Below are 22709 nucleotides of genomic sequence, written 5' to 3'. Positions count from 1 at the left end.
TGACTCGCCGGAGGCGAGCGTTCCGTAACAGTCAGAGAGTGCCAGTCTGAGCAGGTCTGTTAGAGCAGTGTGATTGACTCTGTCCAATCACGAGCTGCAAGCCCACATCTCTGCACCTAGCAATAGCATCTGGTTCCTAAGTGTCCAATCAGCTAGTTTTCAACATTCAAATAGAAAATAAAGATGTAGACCACGGAATTAGTTCAAGAGAATAACTGGTCACATCCTTCATTGCAGGTCAATGTTAACAAGCATTATTGAGGCACCTCCAGAGAATGTCTAACAATCACACAAAGAACCCACATTTTTATACATTTATGAGAAGTGATTATGTGTTCACCCCACCTTCTATTACATATTAGTGTTTGCATTCTTACCCTGAGGTCCACCAAAGCCTACCCAGGATCCTTTGCAGAAACCTGCAGAGGCCTTTACAGAAGCCTCTGCCCTGTACGCAAATCATTCTGAAACAATAGAGAATCTCTAAACTCCCATATGTTTTATGTTATTAATATGTCTAATTCAATGTAAAACCTCTTTTCCCTGTAAACACTCTTTTTCTTACCTCACAGTGCAGGCGGTCAGGCCTGGAAGGATGACTTGTGCATTGCTTTTAAATCCTTCCATACCTCCATCTGTCAAAGGCATGATGGAGCTGGTATCCAGAACACCAACTTCATAGAACAGCAGACAGCTGAAACAGCACCAACATTGTTTGAGAATAACAACTCTTGACGTTTTCTGTTTCAAGTCCCAGCAAACAATCTGAGCCAATCCCAATCAGTTGTGTGTCCTCAAGGACTGGGCTGTGATGGAGATAAAACCTGCAAACCCAAATCTCAACTTGAAATGTAACTGCACACCAGAGCAAATGCTTTCCGTTCTGTTCTGTTCTGTTTCATTCTATTCTGTTCTGTTCTCAGGGTCCAGGGTCCAGGGTCAGGGTTCAGGGTCAGGGTTCTGTTCTCGGGGTCCAGTCCAAGGTTCTGCTCCATTCTGGGTCCCAACAGACCTTGCTGAAGTATCCCATGGTTACCGGGCGCTGGGATATGAGGTCTTGGAAGATAATAAATACTTCGAATGGTTTGTATCTGCAAGCATTGGACTGGAAAACTTTGGAATACAATGTTTCTTAAGATCAGTCTGGAATACAGTGATCCTTAAGATCAGTCTGGCATAGAGTGATTTTTAATCAGTCCTAAAGGTTTAGTTAGATTTGTTCTTGTTTTTTTTTTTTTTTTAGTTCCAACTCATCTGCTTCACTTAAAAATGTGAAAAACTGATTTTCTAAATTGAACATTTTAGAAAAAACGCAAACACTAAAATGGATTTCAAAATATATACTATAATTAACGAGGTACGAAGAAATGTAATTACATCTGTGCTAGATTCAAAGTCAGGAGGTGTGAGTGCTCCATCTTAGATTTACATTTAAATTTACATTCATGGCATTTAGCAGATGCTCTTATCCAGAGCGACTTACAAAAGTGCTTTGTCATTTACTCATAGAATACATCCTAGTCAGTGCAATAGGTTAGAGTCCAATATACCAATGATCTAGAATACTGTAGAAATACAGGGATTACTGCTGATGCCTAGAAGTACAAAATACATAAGGTCTATCTTAAACAATGATAAGTGCAATAAACAATAAGTGCTAGAGTATGTTAAACAACATCAGTGTAATAAACAATACCCTACAATAAGTACTAATTTAGTCAGTCAATATGGGAGCAGTGTCAGTTATCCTTTAAATATTCTGCAAATAGATGGGTCTTCAGTCTGCATTTGAAGACTGCAAGGGACTCTGCTGTCTGGACAGCAAGTGGGAGTTCATTCCACCATCTTGGAGCCAGCACAGAAAATAGTCTCCATGCTTGTCTTCCATGACACCTGAAGCATGGTATTTCAAGCCAAGCCGGCTTGACCTGCAACAGGTCGTTTCGAATAGCATCGGGAAAAGTGAAAATTAATTTTTTTATCACTGTCAGTGTGTAATGATAAGTCCAAGGAAATGATTGGCGTGCATGAACAGATCCTGTTAGTCCAGCAGAGGGCGGTCTTACACCTCATTATCTCAGGTAAGTATAAGTATTATTACTTATTATTACTTATACTTACCGGAGTGTAATACATGCATACATAATCTCCGGCAAGATAGATTGGTTGGGGAGTTAAGGTACACTGGTTATAGGAAGAGTTAATGTAGACCTACAATTAACCGGCTTCCTGGACGTGGATTAACACAGTCTTTGCTCAAAAAGCAATAATCTAAATGTAATACGACTAATTTCCCAACTTCAAGTTTAGTTTCTAACTTTTCTTATCCGTAACATCACTTTTTTCGGTACAGGATTTTGTTGAAGGGATCTGGATATTAAGTTTGATGCTTATTAAGTGTAATTTCCACAGTTTGTCCTCATTGGGTTTTTTGATGGTGGTGTTAGGAGTGAGATTACTTAGAATTATTAGGCTTAAAATCTTCATGAATACACAAGAGCACAGTTTTTTTTTCATTGGCTTGCCGATGGAGAAGTTTCAATACGTGTAATGGAAAAGCACTTAAATCATACTTGACGTGATTAAAAGTAGTTCAGAACTGCATACTCATTCAGCTGGAGTGGCCAGTGAAAATATAGCACAACCATTCACATTTCAAAGGCACTAAACACTTGAACATTTGCATTCAGTCTCTGTCCATGGCAGGTGACAGGTGTCTTCTGTACATAATACATGAGTAACGTTCTTTCCATATATCAGTCTTCTTAGAGGTTTTCTTTACTTCAGGCATGCCAAGGAATGCCCGCGACAGGCGAGGAATGAAGCGGAATGATGATAGAAAAATCATAACTAATCACAAAATAAATAATAAATAATCACAAATAGCCTCAGGTCCTGCAAGCGCACTCAGTGAGGGCGTAGCGTGCGTGGTCACGACCGGGCCGTGCGTGATGACGGCAGGGCCGTTCATATCACAGGCTTGTTTTGAAGGAAGTGAGCAGCAAGTAGACCCCGAAAAGAAAGAGAAATTGAGCAAGCAGTTGACGGCGCTCGATCGAACAGCTCCCACAGACGGACCAGGACCGCGGTTTTAGAATAACTATTTCACCCCTCGCTCTTCGCAGCGGGTTTGTTGGCTGTCGCTGTCACACTGGCGTGAGGTTGAACTCTTCGTCGCCGACAGACAATAGCGATACGGCTCTCTACGCCAGAGGCTCGAGCGGAGGTAGCATTAGCATCTGCTAGCTTAGCGCTGATCGACGCTCGCGATACTCCCGTTTCTTAGCTAAATAAGGTAAGTTCACAACAGACGTGGGGATCGTAGTTTTTACGTCGACAGGTTAGCAGACCAGATGCAAATGAAATCCGCGGACATGACCATCCAGATGTGTGTGTTTCTGTCTAATATGAGCAGAAAACGCTGATCAAATCGCACTGCATGTGAAGTCTGCAGGCTAATTAGCTATCTGGCTATGCTAGCTGCGTTAGCTAACGCGAAGCCATATAATTGGCCTTAATTATTCTGATAGCCGTGTAGCTACGCGTGCTAATGTAATTATGCTAACGCTGCGCTCGGTGTTTTCATTGTTAACGATGGGATCGGTACGGCTCCGTGTAAACCCCTCAATTCTACATCAGCTAACGTTAGCAGATGTCAAAGTTCGACCTTAGCTAGCCAGCACATATCTCTGTAACATGACAGCCACTACACAAGCCTGGGTTAGACAGCTGTCTAGCTATCGGGACATTTCCAGTACTGCTCATTTTGGATGCAGCTATCGGATGTAGCTAGCTAACTAGACATCTGATTTTTCCTGGACCGACAGCGTTCCACGGGGCTGTTAAATTATCACAGCTGATGCGCTGATCTTAAAGTGGGTTTGGTGGGTAACCAGCTAGTTGGGTTTAATGAAATGATGGTTAGTCATGAGAGGGTTTGGTGGGTAACCAGCTAGCTGGGTTTAATGAAATGATGGATGATCAGACAGCGAAGTCTTTACCAGCATGCCAGCCAGCGAGCTACCCTGGTAACCTATGATTTACCTTACCGCATAATTCATCAACTAGAAACATCAAATGTAGCTGCGCATACCTTTTTCTATAGTTGTTTTTCCAGTAACAAGTTTAAATCACGGCCAAGGATGTTAATTTCTTAAACTTTTTAACAATTTTAACATAATAGCCGACGCCCTATGCCAAATATATACGGTAACATGAGATGTAACGTCAGGCCTACTGATGGTGCGATAATACTTTTCACGGACAGAATTCCGCTAGTTATATTTTAGCACTGTACAGGCCAGTCTTATTCAGGTTCTGAAAACGTGCTTTGTAATCTGTCCCATGTGATCCTATTTCCCAAGGGTCATGGGTTCCAGATTAAATATGGAGTTGTCGTTTGTAACTAATTTTAGGCATTTTCAGAGTATTGAATATGTGCTTAAACCTGTATGTGACTGTACAGCTACATGGTGTGTGTGTGTGTGTGTGTGTGTGTGTGTGTGTGTGTGTGTGTGTGTGTAATTTTTGTCAAAATGTTACACCTACCTACTAGCTTTATGTAATCAGTAAGCCCTACCTATACTCAGCAAGCTTGACTCGTCACAGTTCTACTGCATGATATGCTACCCCTGTTTGTTTCTATATGGCCCATGTTGTGTTCAGTTCTGCTGAGAGGGTGCCCACATCTGTAAGGTAAAAGTACGTTTAATGAATCAATGAAGTTTGACGACAGTTCATGGTTCACTGGATTCATTACGGTTGTCAGGTGTAACTGTGACTATATAGCACACCTATATAGCAACAAGTATTTTAACTGTCTTCCCTGCTGTCTTATGAATTAATGCTTAAATTAAATTTTAAAATAATAGATTGTATCTGTTTCTGATAAGGAAATTCTATGATTCTCGAGTTTATCCGCCTAAAGTTAATGTCTGCACTTTCCAGCCATCTTAGCCTCTCCTAGGAAATGCTCAGAGAGTTCCTGAGAATTAATTTTGTTGTAACAGAGCCCAGGTACTCCAGTCTGGGCCTAGTGGCCATGGAGAGGGACTTGCAGGGTGCGGCGGAAGCCTCTGTGGCTTGAGAGGGCGGCGGGACGGCGCGATGACGCACCTCGTATGCCGTCGTTGGCTCCTCTCGTTACTAATGAGTGTCACAGGATTCTGCATGTTGTAGACTATGGTAGTCTTTGAAAAAATGCATTAGGATGCTCCCTTCCTCTATCCGTAGTCCTTCCCTTGGGCGTTGATATGTGTTCAGTCAATAGGCCTTTATATCCCCCCTTTCCCCCAATCATTCTGCCTTCTCTGCAGTAACAGTAGCGGTTTTAATCCGTCCGCTCCGTTACCTGTTAGTCGTTCTTCTACAGGCAGGTGGGCTGCACCTCTGAGATGCACTCATGTCTGTGTTGCATGTCTGGCCATGCGTGGCCCAGAGCATGCCAGACAACAGCTCTTGGCTTTCGTGTTGGGCGTGTGGTACTGCCAGCGAGTGTGAGGAGGGGGCGTGGGCTAATACTTGGTAGCGGCAGCGCTGCAGTCATTTGATATGCTAATTTGAGGACGGAGTGCAACAAACGTGCTTGGAGACTCTTGTTTATTATTTTGAAGGGAATGTAGGACAGATGGAACCCAGGAAGGCAGAGGAGATGAGAGGCGCAGGAAGGGATTATTATTAATTTTATTTTATTTTTTTTACACCAGTGCAAATATCGCCTTGCTACAAGTTGCAGTTTAAGATGTGACAGGATTGGCAATGTTGTTGCATCAGATTTAGGCCAAAAGCTTCGCTAATCCATCAGATGGACCAGGAAGAAAGAGGTTTTAGTTCTAGCCTGGCAACCCTGGTGCATATGTTCTGCAGTTAGTCACACAGCTGGTGTTGCATAAACTCCCCCAGAACTCAGGGTTGTTGTGCATCGGGCCTGTTTCGATAGTGGAAGACCCGAGCAGGATGGGAGAGGCAGGCTGATGCATGCGTTTGTACATCTGCATTCATGGAAAGGGTGTCTCGTCACGCAGTCCACTCCAAATAATCAGAGCACCGAAACGTAACTCCCCGATCGAAGTCCTGATGTCTGCTTGCACTGATGTTATGTAATATGGAAATGAAGGGATCGAGGCGCTTGGGTAATGGATCCATGTGGTATGAGGAGTGATGTTTATAGTCACACTGAGCTGAATTAGGTTCCACTCCACTCCTCTATTGACCTATACCTCAGAAGCATAGTGTAAATGTCTTGGCAGACTGGCACGCCTGAATGGCCTTGTTTCACACACTCTCATGTAATTATCATAACCGTGTGGTGCTTTCCCCAACACTAGATGAGTGTGCAGTACTTGGCCGGATCAAGGTTAAACACGTTAAACTAGTTTTCCCGCCCTGTCCATGCACTTCATATCAGGCTCCATGTGGTGGTGGTGGTGTATTTACATTCACGGCTGTTTCTCGGAACCTAGCTTTCCTCGTATGTGGCCTAGGGTTGGGGCTGTTCCGTTGTGCTTTCGCGGTGTCTGCACCCTGCCCTTCCACCGGGGAGCAGGCACACAGCCCCTGGTTGGCCGGGCCTTCATGTTCTGTGAACGCTCAGCCCCAGGCCATGCATTCTAGCATGCCTTTATGTATTTATTTATTTGTCATCATGCTTAATTTCCCACCAACTCTTGGATAATCAACAAAGCCATTGTAATGTATTGTTTTTTTTGTTGTGTGAAATTGCATATAAATTGACAGTGTGCTCATTCTGTATGTCCGCAATAGCTCTACCATGCCCATGGAGCTCTTTCCCTTCTAGTCTGCCATGAAACGTGTGGAAGGAGACTAAATGTTGAAAATGTCCTCAGTGCACCTTTAAGTGAAACAACCACTGAGCTTGTTGTTGTTTAGAGCCAGCAGTTGCTTCTCTGGGGCCCTTTTTCATAACAAGCTGTTGACACCTCACTGGAGGGGGACCAGAGCTTGTTGAGCAATATGTTTTGCTGTTCACAGTGATATGTTTAGTGATAGTGTTTGGTTATAGCTGAGGCCACTGCCCATGTAGACCTCAGGGTGTGCTAGTGAGTCCTGCAGGTGGTGAATGTGTCTCTCCACAGCCAGCCGGGTGCACTAGTGAGTCCTGCAGGCGGTGAATGCTTCTCTCCCCAGCCAGTAGGTTTCACTAGAGAGTCCTGCAGGCGGTGAGCCCACACCAGGGTCTCGGGTGAGAAGTCCATACCAGGGTCTCGGGTGAGAGGTCTGTTCCAGGGGAGAAGTCGTACCAGGGTTCCATATATTTGTTTGTGTGCGCGCGTGCGTATGCACATATGCTCCTCATGACTTTGGGACAGACCCAAAGAAAGGAGAGGTCAAACCCATGACTGGTTTGAGAGCGTGACCAGTAGAGGTTCCTACACGGTGGCTGTCTGATGAACCATCGTCATACCAGCACTACTAGTGATCATTTTACTTAAGTAGCAGTGTTCATTAAACCCAAATAGCTTTTTCAAAACCAGTGCTACTACGTAACAAGCTCCAGGTTTGTAACAGGGAACAGAGTAAGGGTATGTACTTGCCTCCTGGGTGTGGGTTTGTGTCCTGGGGTCTTCTGCTGCTGTAACATTCCAGCTGAGGTGTTTACTTCATCTGTTTCTTGACCAAAGTTCTGGGACAAAATGGACCCGGCTAGTGAATCAGCAGGTGGTGATGGGGTCAGCTGACTTGTCTTATTGTTAGGGTTGATATCTGTGAGCAGCTGTGTTTAAAAAAAAAAAAGCCCTGACTGACGTCCCTGTACGCCGGCATCAGTAGAAGCATGAAAACGTCCTATTTTCTGCACACATTCGCCCCTGCAGTTTGCAAACACAAGCTTCGTGTCCTGCTTGACCTCTGCTTATGATTCCGTCTTTTCTGTCTCCTCCCAGCTGAGACGCGATGACATCGAGGAAGAAAGTCCTACTCAAAGTGATCATCCTGGGAGACTCTGGGTGGGTATGACAGCGTGAGCTTGTGCACTGGGGCTCTGGGTCTCGACCCCCACGTCACAGACGACTGGTCCACGGAAGAGAAATATTAGAAGTCCAGAGTGGCTGTATGTCACAGGGCACGTTGATGACCTGCTGACGTCAGCTTGGGTTGCCAGTCATGGAGTTTGCTGGTAGAACAGTTAATAGAACTAAATGGCCAATTTATAGTCATCCTTCACTCCTTTACTACACTGGCAGTGTAGAGACTGTGTAGTGTCTGGATCTCGAGGGCTGTGGTTTGACTGTGCTATGACATGCAATAACTATCCATAATTACAACATACTTTGGGTTCCAAATTTGCCATTGAGTTGGGTAACACACAAATTTACTTTTTTTTTTTTTTTTTTCCAGACAGTTTGGAATGTAGGTATTGTTTTTAGGATTTCAAATAGTGTCTAATGGTATAAAAGAGAATTTTTCTCTTTGATATTCTGGAGTCAGAAGGTTGACTGTCTTGGTTGAGAACGGGTGTAGGTGCTGTGCCAGTGCCAGTTAGCCGGTAGTTTGCCGGCTGGCCATCTTCAAACGCTCCTGGGTTCAAAAGCGATTTTGCCAGATCGGTGTCCTATAACGAAGCGCTCCCTTTAATGGGACAGGAATATGATCCCAGATCAGTGAAAGCAACCCTTAATAGGTAGGTTTGACTGCCTGCCTTTGTGTGGGTAAAGTTTCACACTAGGCACATGAACTCCCTTGAATTCTCTAGCATACAATAGTGTGGAGCTTTCTGATGGAGCAGGATCTGTTTGGAAGCAAAGAGTTCAAGGGAGTTCACTTTTGAGTGCAGTGAGGTTTTTGTTTTTTGTTTTGTTTTGTTTTTGTTTTTTTTTGTTTTTTTTTACATTTTTGGGGATTTTTTTTTTTTCCAAGTGGTCGTTTTATTCTTACGAAAAATGCTGCATGGAGCTCTCAGTTCCTCCTTTTCGTGTGTGTGTGTGTGTGTATGTGAAATGCCGTGTGCTCACATGTTTATGCAGCGTGGGGAAGACCTCTCTGATGAACCAGTACGTAAACAAGAAGTTTAGCAACCAATACAAAGCCACAATAGGAGCTGATTTCCTGACAAAGGAGGTGATGGTGGATGACCGACTCGTCACGATGCAGGTACTGAGGGTCCTCCCGTGACTGCAGGGAGGCCGGGCCCTGGAGGGCCACACACCGGGATGCGTTCTCCCAGTCTCAATCTGAACAGTGGACAAAAGCCCTTTCTAAGGGCCTTTAGTGCCAGAGTAGTTGTAGTCTTTGTAGCGTGCCTGTCCCTTCATGTTGTAATTCTGCAGATCACTTCCCCATAATGCAGAGGAAATTTAGTACAGGACAACTGTTTTTGTCTCCTTCTAAATAGTTTAATCCTTTAGTCTCTCTTATTTGTGATTTGTAATTATTGTATAGTTATTTGTAAATGGTATTCTATGTTTTGTTTTAATTATTCTAATATTGCAGCATGTTTTTTGATGTCTCCAGTGACCTCCAAGTTTGTAAGGTCGAGAGCCTGTGGCAGTGTGCATTTGAGTATGTTTTAGGGACAGCACTCTTCAGCACTTCGATACAGCCATAATTGTTAGATGACTTGTGTACTAATCAGAGACTTAAATTAGAAAAAAGACTGCAGCAGCTGGGTTAGTACGTGAATGCGTTTCAGAAGGGAAGACTGGGCTCGGTGTGACGGCTGTACAGACGTGCAGCATGAGTGATCTTGGCTGTTGTACTGTGTGGACGTGCACTTGTCTTCCCGACGCAGATCTGGGACACAGCGGGTCAGGAGCGCTTTCAGTCGCTGGGCGTGGCTTTCTACCGCGGTGCCGACTGCTGTGTGCTCGTCTTCGACGTCACGGCGCCCAACACCTTCAAGACCCTGGACAGCTGGCGGGACGAGTTCCTGATCCAGGCCAGCCCACGCGACCCTGAGAACTTTCCCTTTGTAGTGCTCGGCAACAAAATCGACTTGGAGAACAGGCAGGTGGGTGGTACGGGTGGAGAAAAGGCACGTGGGTGGTGTGGGTGGAGAAAAGGCACATGGGTGGTGCGGGTGGAATACGGGCACGTGGAGGGTAGTGTGGGCTGCAACAGATCACTTGACTGTGTTGTTCGTAAGCTGCGCTCGTGCCCATTGCTCTGTGTCTCCTAGGTAACCACCAAGCGGGCACAAGCCTGGTGTCAGAGCAAGAACAACATCCCCTACTTCGAGACCAGCGCAAAAGAGGCCATTAACGTAGAACAGGCTTTCCAAACCATTGCCCGCAACGCACTGAAACAGGTACACAATGCAGGTTCTGGGTCGCCATGGATGTGCACCCCAACACATCATTATATTTACATTTATGGCATTTAGCTGATGCTTTTATCCAAAGCGACTTAAAATTATGACTGAGTACAACTTGTCAGGTACCTTAACCACTGAGCTACTGCCCTTACTGCCCTCATTAAAAACCAGTGGCTTGGTCCAGTCTCTTGACCACTCCAAGGTCCTTTTCCGTCCATGGTGTTTGTGGTGCACATTTTCCATAAATGTACAACATCATTGTTACAGCCAAGTAAAAAAAAGTCAGTATCTACAAGAACAGCATGGTTCTTTGCCTTAAATTATGCAGTTATTCTTTTTGACATATTAAATATGTTAAAATAAGTCTTTCAATTACAACATAATGTTCAACTTTATATAAAAAAAAAAAAGTTAAATTTTCCCTCTTCTGTCTTGGTGTTCTTAGGAGACTGAGGTGGAGTTATACAACGAGTTCCCAGAACCCATCAAGCTAGATAGGAATGAGAGAGCCAAGCCATCAGCAGAAACCTGCAGCTGCTGAAGACCACCAGGGCTGCCACTGACTCCCCCCCACCACCTTTTCTGGCCTTGTTTCCTCCCCACCTTCTCTCTCTCACTCTCTCTCTTTCCCTTTCCCCCCTTTCCCAATATAATCACTGGCTTTCATAGAGCAAGCAGGCTTCTTCTCTTAGATTATACCTTATACAAATTGCACTCACAACCCACCCCCACACACACATCTCAAATGTATTCAAGCCCTGTGTCTGCTCTTTTAACCTTAATCTAGCCACAGAGTCCCAACATCATTCCCTTTCACAGGATCTCCAGAATTCCTTCAGTTCCCACCATAGAGACATTTACCCATGCATGTACGTGCGCACACGCATCCACCCCCCCCCCCCCCCCACACACACACACACACAGTTTATCCTTACAATTCAACACTTGAATGGTTTCCAAGACTTTTTATATGAACCCACCATATAACTGGAATCTGTAAAGTGTGACTGCAGGTCACTGGGGCTGTGTAATATATCGGTGTATTAAAGCTCTGTGTTAGTAGCGGGACTGTTTGCTCTCTCAGACTGCTTCAAAGGTCTTGTGTACTCCAGAAAGCATGCTGTCCCCTGCTTGATCCCAAACCCATGTGTGTGATGTTTCAAAGCTAGGTTCCTGACCTGAGGTCAGTTTTTCCCTGTTCTCGTTACTGTAGATGGGATGCAAAAGCCAACCCTAGGTCATCAGTCACATTCTGATGCGGTTCACGCGCATGGACAGCACAGCAATGCGGACTCGCGAGTGCATCTGTTTTGAACTGCTTCCCAACCAATATCCAGTCCCTCATCTACACAGTGCTTCATGGCGATGTGTATTAAAGTGGTCAAACCTAGAAAAGAGGTCTTTGAAACCAGCGATGGGGTGTGCTATTTTTTTGGATATGAAAAGTCCCCAAATGCAGTCCTATTGTGGCAATTAGTCTAATTCTGCAGTGGGTTGCTTGAGGGTTATTTTTATTTTGTGGGGGACGGTTTGTCATTGTCAGCAGGACGTGCTGAGGATGATCTGATTAGTAACGTGAGCCGACTCCTTTGTTTCCTATATTTTGTTCCTTCAAGGAAGCACTTGATATCACTCAGGTGTTTCGGTTTATTCAACTTTATCATTCTTTTGATTCTTATTGTCTTATTAACTGACCTAAATAAATGGACAAATACATACATACATACAACTAGGCCACAATGAAAAAAAGTATTCATTGTGACATTTATTACAGCACAGCATAGACTTCATTTGAAAACTAATGTATTTCCAATAATAATGAAAATTAAAAAAGGAGAAAACCTTGTTGAATAAACCTGGTTTGTTCAGTGTTTATTTTTATTAAAAATAGATAAGGGGGTGGTCAGTCTAATGGATTGTACTACCATTTTAAAATATGACTTATGAACACAGTTCAATGGCCTTCAGATTTTACTTTTTTTTTTTATTTTAAAAAAATGTTAATGTTTGTAGGCGAGACCTGATTCCAGTCCTGTTGAGCTCAGCACTGATGTCTGGAGTGGAAACAACCTCACGCTGGAGTAAGTGGAATCTCCTCGGTACAGACCTCCTCCATAACACAACAGTACACAAAATCTGTGAAAGGACACCTGTGGTTTGGCACTGCGCAAAATGCAAAACAGTTAACGGAACAGGCAACGGGCAAGCCATACGTGTTGACCCAACTCCTGTGATACACCCCCCCCAGCTGTGTTCAGCTGTCTCAGTTTAAGATCACCCTGGGTTGATATGTTTGGATTTTCTGTGCTCACTTTTGTACACTTGGCACTGGCAGAGGACCGGGGTAGTCACGGGTACCGACTGAACAACTGGGTTTGTGTGTTGAGGATAGTCGAGCACCATCTTAAAGACTTCAATAAGAGACACACAATCTGCCTTTTTACACCGTCCCAGATCAGTTAGGGCACTAAGTGGGAAAAAAGATCATGAGATGATCCTGAATCATTGCTGTGTGTACAAAAAAGTATATCCCACCTTCATTTGAATTTTTACTATCATAACAATGTGCAGGCTTTTACGCTATTAATAAAGTGATCTACTTGAGAGGTCTCAGCAAGCAAAGCAAAATTCATCAGAGCACCAGCTTAATTGTGAGGCAAGAGATCTGCTGTTAAGCCAAGTGTCTCACACTTAAAATAAAAATGAACCAGAGACAGACTGAAGGAACGCTTTTAAGTTCTCGGTTTCTTGCAGGCACCGTATCCCAGCAGCCACTGCTGCAGGGGTCCAATTGGCTTAGCCTCGCGTTTCCCTGAGGGCGGGGTTGGCTCGGTTTCCTTGGCTTCGTCATTGTGGTCCGGTTCTTTCCTCTTCTTGGGCGAGCCGGTCTTCAGCCAGCTCATCAGCGCCTTGCTGCTGGCCGAGGCCTGAGGAGCCTGATTTAGACAGAGCATGAAGTAAGAGGTGTTCAGAAATTAAATGGTAGTTCAAATATTTTGCATTCTTAGCTTTCTTTGGACATAATCTCAAAGTCACTCAATCTAGAACAGTGTGACCATTTTTTAAAAGAGGCTTTTTACTTTAATTGTATAGCTATCTGAAAGCTACAACCTTTACACCGCTGGGAAAAACCATTAAATAAAAATTGTGTGTGTCATTTTATATATATATATATATAGAGTGTGTGTGAAGAATGCCAAAAAGCTTGATCTTTCGTCTGAGGATCTCTGCATAAGTGCAGTACCTTCCTGACAGCAGGGTCCAGGGGCTGAAGGCACTCGGGCGAGTTGTTGCGGGAGTTGTTGACGAGGGGGGAGACGGGGTGAAAGGTCAGGCAGGACTTGGACTGGAGAAGCTTCAGGGCTTCAAGCGATCGCACTTCTCCGAAGTCCAACCATCGTCTCACTTCCTCCTCTCCATCAAGGATGGCAGGCATTCTGTTACATGTACATACACACACGCACAGAGGAACCAGGCTCTTGTTTCAACTTAAAAGCAGACTTATTGATCATACTACAAGGTGATAATATCTGTAAAGGTGTATTAATCTAATACTAAATCACAATTTTTAATGCATTTTAGAAAAATAATTTCAAATTATAAATTAATTCTTGAGTTATTCTCCCATTCTAAATTGTTCTACTCCGTTTTCATCGATGACTTTAAAACATCTTCAACTTTGCACCTGTCATGGATGCTTTTCAAGTTTTCTGAAGCATCCACTGTGATCACGGTGTAAGTGTACAGAACCTCTCCACCACCAGGGGGCATCCAGCAATCAAACAGCCCTGCGATGGTAAGCAGGCGCCAACCTGCCCATTCTGTACTCTCATCATTGTCCTGTCAAAGCAAAAAAAACCAAAAAAAAAACAAAAAAAACCCAAACCTAAATGGTGGACAAAAGACACTGAACGGGGATTGGCCTTGAATTCCCATCACCCACAAAGCATACAATTTCTCGTATATGGATTACACATGCTAAAATACATTTCTCCGGCTCAGAAAAGGTCCAAAATTCATCCTGACCTGCTCGTCTCTGTGGCCCACACTCTGTCTGTCTGGCACCTGGCATTCTGGCCCTCCCCACGTGCCCTGCTGGGTGGGCCCTGCTGCTCTCTGGCTCTGGGGGAAATAGATGAAGAAGGGCTGCTTGTCCTTCCCCTGCCTCCTCCACTCGTAGAAGCCGTCAGCCAGGATGACACAACGCTGGCCTTTCAACAGGGGTTCCTGAGGCACAAAATAAACGTGAAACCACTACTCTAAAAGGTTTAGCTAAATAAAGGGATCTGATTTTTCCACGTGGCCCCCAACAGAACTGGCGGCACCTTATAAGACTTCTTCTGCAACAAGCTCTCACGGCGACAGTTGGAGGTGTTGTACTGCATTTTGCTGGGGTCGCTCTCCTTGAACCAGGACGGCACAAGGCCCCACCGCATTGTTGCCAAGACACACTCATCCACTGGGGCTTCCTGACAGCAAGAACAGGGCTGAAGTGAATTAACCGATACCAGCAATTTACACTGTTTATTAAAGCAACTTATGTTTGGAAATTTTAATTAACACTTCTGTTAACTCTGAAAGAAAATGTACTTATTGTATCTGTAAAGGAACACAAACTGGGACGTGATCACAGACAGACTGATAGCACCTTACCTTGTTGAAGTGGCGATTGGAGAGCAGAACCGGGCTGGAGGACTGAGGACTCTTGTTGTAGGATGGCCGGTACTTGTCGGCATCTCCGTCCCTCCACTGCGGCCGCCGGCGCTGCCCGGTCCGGTCTGGATACGGGGAGGCGCGCCGAACCTCAGCCGGAGCGAGAGTGCAAGCAGTCCTACCGCACATGTTTAGATCCTACATCACATCACTGCAGAGGGAACGTACACGAAGGATTCGATTAATTGACACCGAAACAAATTAGTAAAGAAAAAGGCTGTCCAGCGACGGTAACCTGAATATGAATCTTAGCTAGCTGTCATTATGGGTCCCCCCCGAATGCTATATCTAGGTAGATTTGAGCAGTCATGCAATCGGCATAATGAGTCCATCGATTAATCGCCGACTAGAGAATGTCTTTTTTTTTTAATAACTAGCTAGCAAGCAATGCTGATATTTCTCGTAGCTAGCTATTATGTTTAAGTATATACGTGATAGCCAATTAGCCTCATCAGAAACCATGATAAAGGGTGCAATCCTGAAAGACTACGTTTCTAGTTAACTAGCGGGGTGCAAGTTATACTAGTGCAGTTTGTACTGAGGCACGTTAGATACAGAATTGAACTATAAATGCTCCTTATAGCTTTCAAAATCTCACAGCTAAATCGCAGCCCACCCAGCTAACAGGCTAATACCTAACGCTAGATGGAACAACCTCGCCCACCAACGTTAGTGTTAATGCAAATTTACGTTTTTAAAACCAACACGTTAGATACAAAGTACTCCCGCACTGAGCTCACATTTAAGTCACTTACTTGGAGGGAAGTTTTCTTCAGGGTCGTCCTCCTACCATATTGGCTGGTTAGTTTTAGAAATAGGTTAGCTAACGCAAGCCAGCTACCAGTAAAAGAACTGGGTTCACAATGAACAGGCCAGATTGCGCCCCCTGGCGTGCCCTGGCGTGCATGACTACGCATGACTATGAACTAGTCGGTCATATTACTTTTGGTTTCTATCAATAGTGGCACGAACCGTTAATTTTATTTTTGGTATTGTTTTACGTGCAGCGTGAAGATTTATCAGAATTATCAACAGCTATGTCAAAATGCCAGAAACAGACTGACTTATTATATCGACAACACCATGGTCTCTTACTAAAAACACAACATTTATTTCGAGAACCACTAGCGTTAACAATATTATGTCAAATAAACGACTTTTTAGATACTGTGTCCATTTTCTCGAATCCGTCCATTCCAATAAAAAAAACAAACAAACCGAAAACGTAGGCAAAATCACGTGCTTTCTCCTCAACACATGCACCCGCAAAATACAACTTTACCATACAAACGGCAACAATAACTGCTGGAAACTACTTGCATGTGGGAATTGTAAAAAACCAAAAAAAAAACAAAACCAAAAAACCAAAAAAAGGCAAACGTAGCAAGAGACTCCAGGACTCAGGTATCAGCTCAGTGTATGATCAGCTTCACACACCTCACAGTTTTGTTCATTAGGGTGTAACGGGCTAAGACGTAGGGTCGAGGGGACTGATCCCAGGTCAGCATTCACACTCAGAAGCTTTACCACAGAACTCCTGAGCTCAGATACCATCATGACTGGATTCATCACAGTAGTGTAAGTGTCAGTGAGAGGTTTCTTAGTGCACATGGGGGGGGGGGGATTGTTCAGGGAGGGTTCTTAGCCTGAGTTAAAGACAGGGATGAGGGGTGTAACGTGCCAGAGTGGAATTTGATTGTTTTTGAGCTCAGCTGTTAGATATAAATGACATGTTGAATGCTTCAAAGTCCACTTTAGGTTTCGTTGAAGAATAAGAATTTCCATTTGCAAAAACATTGTATTTTACACCATTTTGGTGCTGCATCACATCTTGGCAATGCTGTGTATGACAGTAATTCAAACTTCTTGTTTTATCATCTTAACTGCCTATCTTGCCCAGGCTAGAATTAGCCCTGGTATTTGGCCTAGGTCCACAGTGTTGGTTGGCTTTATGCCAGTTAGCTGGCTGACCTATTTATTACAACTCCGGTCCCCAGGACACGTCAGCACACAGGCTGTCCACAGCTGGACACTCCCATCTTTGTGGTGTGGTGTTTGGTTTTTGTTTTTTATCCATCCAGCAATTTGAGGATGCTCTCTCTCTCTTTCAGGGCTTTCCATGCCTGGTCTTTCTCTTTCTTTGTCGGGGTGCGTTTCTTCTGTCTGGCAGCCATAATGCGTCGGAAGGCCTCCATTACCTCGTTGTCAGCTACGCGGACCCGTTGACGAAGCTCCTGCTTTCTCATCTCCTCCCGCGCTAATCTACGGACAGAACGGACACAAACGATAAGGAACGCCAGTGTTCTGTCCTAGAGAGCCAACAGAGCTGTTCTCTGTTTTTCACTGAATAGCTGGCACACATTGGATGGAAGCTGAGACATCATAAAAATGAGGACTGCTGGGGCTTCTGGCTTTGGAAACAATACTCTAAATAATACTCCATACAATACCCTAAATAATACTCAAATACTCTAAATAATCAAGGAGCTTGAGAATCAGATAGTAAGTTTTATTTTCTGTTATTAAGAAAGGCGAAATAAGTGGTTATAGATTATTGCTCCCTTTAAATTTAAAGCTCTAGATAGACAAAAGCTATTAATGTTTTGTCTAGACAATTTATTCAAAGTATTATTATGACAGTTGTAATCAAAAGGATTAGGTGAGCGGACCCTCGCAGATATATCTCACCGGAGCAGCTCTTGTTTGCGTGCACGGTTGTGGGCGCTCAAGGCCTTAAGCTCGGCCTGCCTCTTCTGGAGCTCAGCCAGCACCTCGTCCTCCGAGTCCCCCCCGGCACCCTGCCGCTCCTCAGAGTCCAGCAGGCCATGAGACACCAGCTCCTCCTTAATCCGAGCCTCCAGAGAGCGTGTGTGGGGCACACTGTGGGTGTGGGGGAAGAAAGAAAGAAGAGCACAGCATGGTAACATCCAAGAGTGGATGGACACTGGACAGTTACGATAGTTCTGTCATTTTGGCTATTGCAATACAGCTCTTTGGGCTGGGACACCATAACTACCATGCAAAAATGTGCAGGAATATCTAGAATTGAGGTTTAAGGAGCTTTTAAACTCTTATAACACCGCCCCCCCCCCCCTCAATCTACTACAATATTTTTCCAGGGCTTACTGTATTTTTTTTATGAAAGTACAGAAACGAATGCTATTGCCAATAGTTGTTTTCATGTAGTTAAACCAAATATAACTGGTACAGTAGCTTGGTGGTTAGCATGTTTGCCTCTCAGTTCTAGGGTTCAAGTCCCTATCTGAGTGAAGTTTCCATGTTCTCCCTGTGTCTGTGTGGGTTTAGTCTGGGGTATCTGGTTTCCTCCCTCAGTCCAAAAATGTGGAGGTTAGGTTGACTGGATATTCCAAATTGTCCTGTATAAATGTGACCTGTGTGCAAGTATATATTTCTGTGTGTGAATGTGTGCATGCATGTCCAGTGAGGGTTGGTGCTCTGTCCTGGTCTTAACCTCCTCCCTTTCCCCTGGTACAGTGCCCCAGGGGGCTGTGTGATTGAGAGTATGCTGTGTGCAAATGGGCTGCTGCTTCTCATCAGGTCTGTGAGTGACTGTAAAAGTGTCCTTGAGCTTGAGAAATGTGTACATAAATATATGTAACTAATACTACTGAAGGCTTTTACTAATATAATTACTGCCATATGAATTGGAGCGCTAATGTGCACATACATAGTGAAGTTTCCACCAACCTTGCATCCCTCCACGTCTAATCCATCTCTAAACCAGAGTATGTGAGTAGTCTGGAGTGGGAGTGGCTATAAGAAAAGTTGGAACGGAGTGATTCCAGAATGCCCTGAATGAGGAGCGGACCTTCCTGCCACTCCACCCTGCTCACATACTCAACTCCAAACTTTCCAAGGTTTCTACTGACTTCCCTAACGCAGACGCTTGTGTTTACTCTGTGTGTACCTGAAAGGTTTTCCCTGGCTGCGGGGCGACGTTCCCACCCCGTCATCCTTCACTGGAATATCTGGGATGGGAGAATCTTCCATGGGGGATATGATATTCTCCTGCAAGGGAACCCAAAGACTTAAACCAACATAATCAAATGGCAGTTAGTTTCAATGGGAAACAATATTTACGATATGACTCAAAGCAGTGGTTCTGTTTGTACTTTTTTGGCTCCCAACACTCTGTTCTACAGTGTTTTATCATCCTAGGTTACCAGGATAGAATGGAACAAGAATGTGGCTAAAGATTACGAAAAACTCTGGTTTGGGACCCTCCGACTTCCACAGGCAAGAACAGCTATAAGGTTTTTGGTGTTGCAACAATAACTTCATCTGAATTACCACAGCACACAAAAAACCCACAACCACAACAAAAAAATGGCACAGCGCACATCTGGTTGCCATGCTGCATGCCGCTAAAAGTAAGGGCCCTTCCTGCCCAGAGCTGTGGGTGAACTTATTCAGCATCACACCTCCACCAGGGCTTGCAGCAGGCGCTGCGTCAGTGGGCCAAATGGACATCCATCTTCCGGGGGCTCGTGCTGGGCTTCAGACTTCTTCAGCAGAGCGTCCACGTCTGCAAAGACCACAACGAGTTCATGCGGTTTAAGACCAAATGCACAAGTGGCTTCTCTTGTTTTAGATTTTCTTTTATTTTAATCAGAAATAACTATCTAATTTCATTTCAACTTTATCTTTTTGTAAACCATTTTGAAAACTTTTATTAATACTAGATAAATGAAATGTCATTGTTATTACTATGTGGCTTCTATTAACAAAGGTTCTCTTTGAAGTCCAGCTAAAACACTGTCTGTGTCAGAGCTACCTTTGGCATCTATCTCAGAAAGGGGACCCAAGAGGCTTTTCTTCTTGTCATTGGCTCGTGCTCCCTCCCTCTGCTCCTCCAGCAAGTCCTCTTGAGCCCAGCGCTGAGAATAGTGCTTTCCCAGAGCTGGGATCTGACACACACACAATGTATTTCCGTTTTATAAAGGCAGAAGTAAAAGTAAAATTGAGCCGTAACAATGCTCACTTTAATAGAGTAGTTTTAAATACAAGCACATTTTAATGACACTTAGTCCAAAACATTTTCCCATCCTCACAGCGATTATTAAAAATACTCATAAAAAGACAAAAGTCTCTGTGACTGTCCCTGGCTCTGTAATAAGCAACTAAAGAGTTTTATATGGCTCAGGTATAATAACTAAATCAAGAAACCTCTCCTTGTCTTTTGATTATTATACATCAAAGCAGCACATAGAAGAGCAGTGCCAAGCGTGCATGTCATTGGTGGGAGAGGCTTTAAATACAAGGACTGAATGGAAGATGTGCAATCAAAGGGAAGGGATGGACTCCTTCGACTGCAAGGACTGGTGGAAATTAACAAGAACAATTCATGGTGCTGCTGTATTTATTTGTCCTATATCTGAGTTTAAGTGAATGGACTGTTAGCTGTTTATGAAAACTACTGCTTTATTGGTATAGTTACCTTGTAGTACTCTCCTTCATCTTCAGGGGGTTTAAGAAGCTCTTCAAGAACTCTGATCTCTTCATTGGTGATGTCTGCACAGTAGGGTTCCACTGAGGCCCAGAATCTGACATGCATACACCCACATCCATATTATGTACAATTATATGAGAATAATGAGTTTAACAACTTATTAATGAAATTATTCATTATTGGAATTCCAGCCAACCTGTTAGGTGCGTCATTTTTGGGGTTGCGGGGTATGTCTTGCGGATCTTCACTGAATTCATATTCCTGAACTTTGGGCTGCAAGTTCTTGGATTTTGGCCTGCCTGGGCCGGGGCCGGGCCCGTGACCTGCCTTTCCCTCCAGCTTCTGCTTCTTAGGCTTGGGATGACGAGAGGAAGCTGAGAGATCAGCATCTTTGCTCAGCTTTAGAAACCTTTTGTCACCTTTTTTGTCCTGCCAATCTGTCAGAATCTATTCGGAAAGAACAAAATGAAAGTTCAATACAAAATTAAATTTAATATCATGGGCTAGAGAACAAGGAAAGCACACAGAGAGAGAGACAGAGAGAGAGAGAGAGAGAGAAATGAAAGAGGGAGGTGGATACAGAGTGGGCAGGAACTCGAGAGAAGCATTAAAGGGGGAGGAAAGGAAAAGAAAGAGATATAGAGGAGAGGGTAAGCTGGGAACATCCAAGCATGGCACTGACCTGTCTCTGTTCTTCCAGTGCTCGAAGACGGCGGCTGGCTGAGGACAGAAGGGTCTCCAGCTCCAGCTGCAGTGTATCCAGCTCTTCAATCCCGATGCCATCATCCTCAGAGCGGCCCAACACAGCAGTATAGCGTGGACACACTTTCACATGCTCCACTGGCTTGAAGTCATAGTACTTGAGTGGTGGGCAGTCCTTCAACTCACTCATCTTCTCAATTACAGGCAAGTGGAACTGTGAAGGAAATAACAAACGCAAGACTCATTTCATGGACTACAAAAAATTCAGTTACAAAGCTTTTTCTATAGAACACGTTTTTCCAACAACTCTTATCAATTTCTCATTGAAATGTATGCTGACAGTAACTCGTTGATGTGGGTCTGTAAAGATGGTCCAGACCCAAAGCTGACGACTCGCTGTGTTCGGGTTTTGTGTGGTGATACATGCTAAGCCCTCTCTTAACTCCCCTTTACAACTGCTTTAGCTCAGTCCAGACTAAGGCCTCTTGGGTCAGCCTATGGTAAAATTAGCTCAGTAATTAAAGAGATCAAATATCTTATAAAATACTCAGCGTGAATTCTCATAAGCAAGTGCAACATTAAACACAACGAACCGGGAGAAAGTTACCCAGCTAACTAGCCAACTAGCCAGCAAGGAAGCTAACGCTGAATACTACACGCAGGAAAAAACCGTCTTGAGAGGCTGTGGTTTTATGTGAGTTGTGTAAACCGTTGGGCAACACCTAAACCTACAATATGTGATGGTATTCATAAGATAAGAAATAATCAGTTATACAGCAGGTGCTTTTAGATGATATGTAATTAACTAGCTAGCACAGCTAAGCTAAGTTGAGCCTAGCTGGCGCGTGCAAGTCAAACCATCAACGAGAAACCGGTTTTTATTCATTACGAATGTACACAGCCCGAAAAAACTAAGTTGGATGTATTGCGACAATTCGGTTATAGATTAGACGAAAAGGTATTACTCAAGTATGTAAATTCACCACACCCTAGAAGAATTTATTCAAAAATATCGACATTATTATTTACCTCTTGGAAGGGGCATCCATTACGGACTCTACCATTTGGGGGAATGGGGACGTGCAGCGCATTGTAATAAGACTGCATTGTCAAGAAATGTAGAAATTATGGACAGTTGTGAAAATGATAAGCAAGGTGTATACACTCCTTTCAATTATTTGTTATTTTCTTATTCTCAGTGATCTTGACAGTATAAAATAATGATGCCCCCATATGTATATCAAGAACTCAGCCATAAATGGTATGCTCCTGTCACAGCTGTGATTCAACCATGTAAAAGCAATAAATTAAATAAGCACAAATTACACAGTGATGTTTGCATTTAATACTAATATTCATTAAGAACACTGCGAATGAACTAACTGTTATACAGCATCCTTAAACACAAACAAATTGAACGTGTCCGACTATTGGCCATATATGGAAGAAAACGCGAAACAAGGTAAGTTTGTCCGTGCAGTTATTACGGTAATGCTTAGAAATGTGAGGATGTTGATCTTTATCTACTGAGCTGTTTATCACCATATTATGTTTGTA

The 22709-nt window shown here is 43.8% G+C and overlaps 3 protein-coding genes across 3 annotated transcripts; 1 reads left to right on the top strand and 2 right to left on the bottom strand.

Annotated features, from left to right (window-relative positions):
• The first annotated feature begins 2960 nt into the window (after nucleotides 1-2960).
• On the top strand, nucleotides 2961-11411 carry rab7a (RAB7a, member RAS oncogene family). Its single transcript, XM_027029829.2, has 6 exons — nucleotides 2961-3295; nucleotides 7902-7964; nucleotides 8982-9108; nucleotides 9746-9964; nucleotides 10133-10261; nucleotides 10713-11411. Exons 2-6 carry the CDS (start codon nucleotides 7912-7914, stop codon nucleotides 10806-10808), a joined length of 624 nt encoding a protein of 207 aa, XP_026885630.1. The 5' UTR covers nucleotides 2961-3295; nucleotides 7902-7911; the 3' UTR covers nucleotides 10809-11411.
• A 370-nt stretch (nucleotides 11412-11781) lies between these two features.
• Nucleotides 11782-15856, bottom strand: hmces (5-hydroxymethylcytosine binding, ES cell specific). Its single transcript, XM_027029827.2, has 7 exons — nucleotides 15736-15856; nucleotides 14921-15131; nucleotides 14593-14736; nucleotides 14294-14494; nucleotides 13953-14107; nucleotides 13512-13704; nucleotides 11782-13203 (listed from the first exon to the last, which is right to left on the bottom strand). Exons 2-7 carry the CDS (start codon nucleotides 15107-15109, stop codon nucleotides 13000-13002), a joined length of 1086 nt encoding a protein of 361 aa, XP_026885628.2. The 5' UTR covers nucleotides 15110-15131; nucleotides 15736-15856; the 3' UTR covers nucleotides 11782-12999.
• Nucleotides 15857-16067: 211 nt separating this feature from the next.
• tada3l (transcriptional adaptor 3 (NGG1 homolog, yeast)-like) lies at nucleotides 16068-22215 on the bottom strand. The gene is made up of 9 exons (XM_027029832.2): nucleotides 22182-22215; nucleotides 21133-21366; nucleotides 20647-20897; nucleotides 20439-20544; nucleotides 19776-19908; nucleotides 19423-19526; nucleotides 18909-19009; nucleotides 17669-17860; nucleotides 16068-17242 (listed from the first exon to the last, which is right to left on the bottom strand). The coding sequence occupies exons 2-9, from the start codon at nucleotides 21340-21342 to the stop codon at nucleotides 17050-17052; spliced, it is 1290 nt and encodes a 429-aa protein (XP_026885633.1). The 5' UTR covers nucleotides 21343-21366; nucleotides 22182-22215; the 3' UTR covers nucleotides 16068-17049.
• Between the last annotated feature and the right edge of the window lie 494 nt (nucleotides 22216-22709).

Source organism: Electrophorus electricus, chromosome 20 (assembly GCF_013358815.1).
Source record: "Electrophorus electricus isolate fEleEle1 chromosome 20, fEleEle1.pri, whole genome shotgun sequence".
Lineage (NCBI taxonomy): Eukaryota > Metazoa > Chordata > Actinopteri > Gymnotiformes > Gymnotidae > Electrophorus > Electrophorus electricus.
Note: the sequence above shows the minus strand (reverse complement) of the source record. Positions and strands in the feature narration are given on the sequence as shown.

Bases quoted from the DNA above. Each gene is read 5' to 3' on its own strand.
- tada3l (XM_027029832.2), bottom strand. From the start codon at position 21,342: ATGAGTGAGTTGAAGGACTGCCCACCACTCAAGTACTATGACTTCAAG. The intron at 19,909-20,438 runs GTAACTATACCA...TGTGTGTGTCAG, and splicing joins ATGAAGGAGAGTACTACAAG to ATCCCAGCTCTGGGAAAGCA. The intron at 19,527-19,775 runs GTAGCTCTGACA...TGGTCTTTGCAG, and splicing joins TTCTGAGATAGATGCCAAAG to ACGTGGACGCTCTGCTGAAG.
- hmces (XM_027029827.2), bottom strand. From the start codon at position 15,109: ATGTGCGGTAGGACTGCTTGCACTCTCGCTCCGGCTGAGGTTCGGCGC. The intron at 14,108-14,293 runs GTCAGGATGAAT...TTGCTTTGACAG, and splicing joins TGGGCCACAGAGACGAGCAG to GACAATGATGAGAGTACAGA. The intron at 13,204-13,511 runs GTACTGCACTTA...TGTCTAAATCAG, and splicing joins TGGACCCTGCTGTCAGGAAG to GCTCCTCAGGCCTCGGCCAG.
- rab7a (XM_027029829.2), top strand. From the start codon at position 7,912: ATGACATCGAGGAAGAAAGTCCTACTCAAAGTGATCATCCTGGGAGAC. The intron at 7,965-8,981 runs GTGGGTATGACA...ATGTTTATGCAG, and splicing joins ATCATCCTGGGAGACTCTGG to CGTGGGGAAGACCTCTCTGA. The intron at 10,262-10,712 runs GTACACAATGCA...TGGTGTTCTTAG, and splicing joins CCCGCAACGCACTGAAACAG to GAGACTGAGGTGGAGTTATA.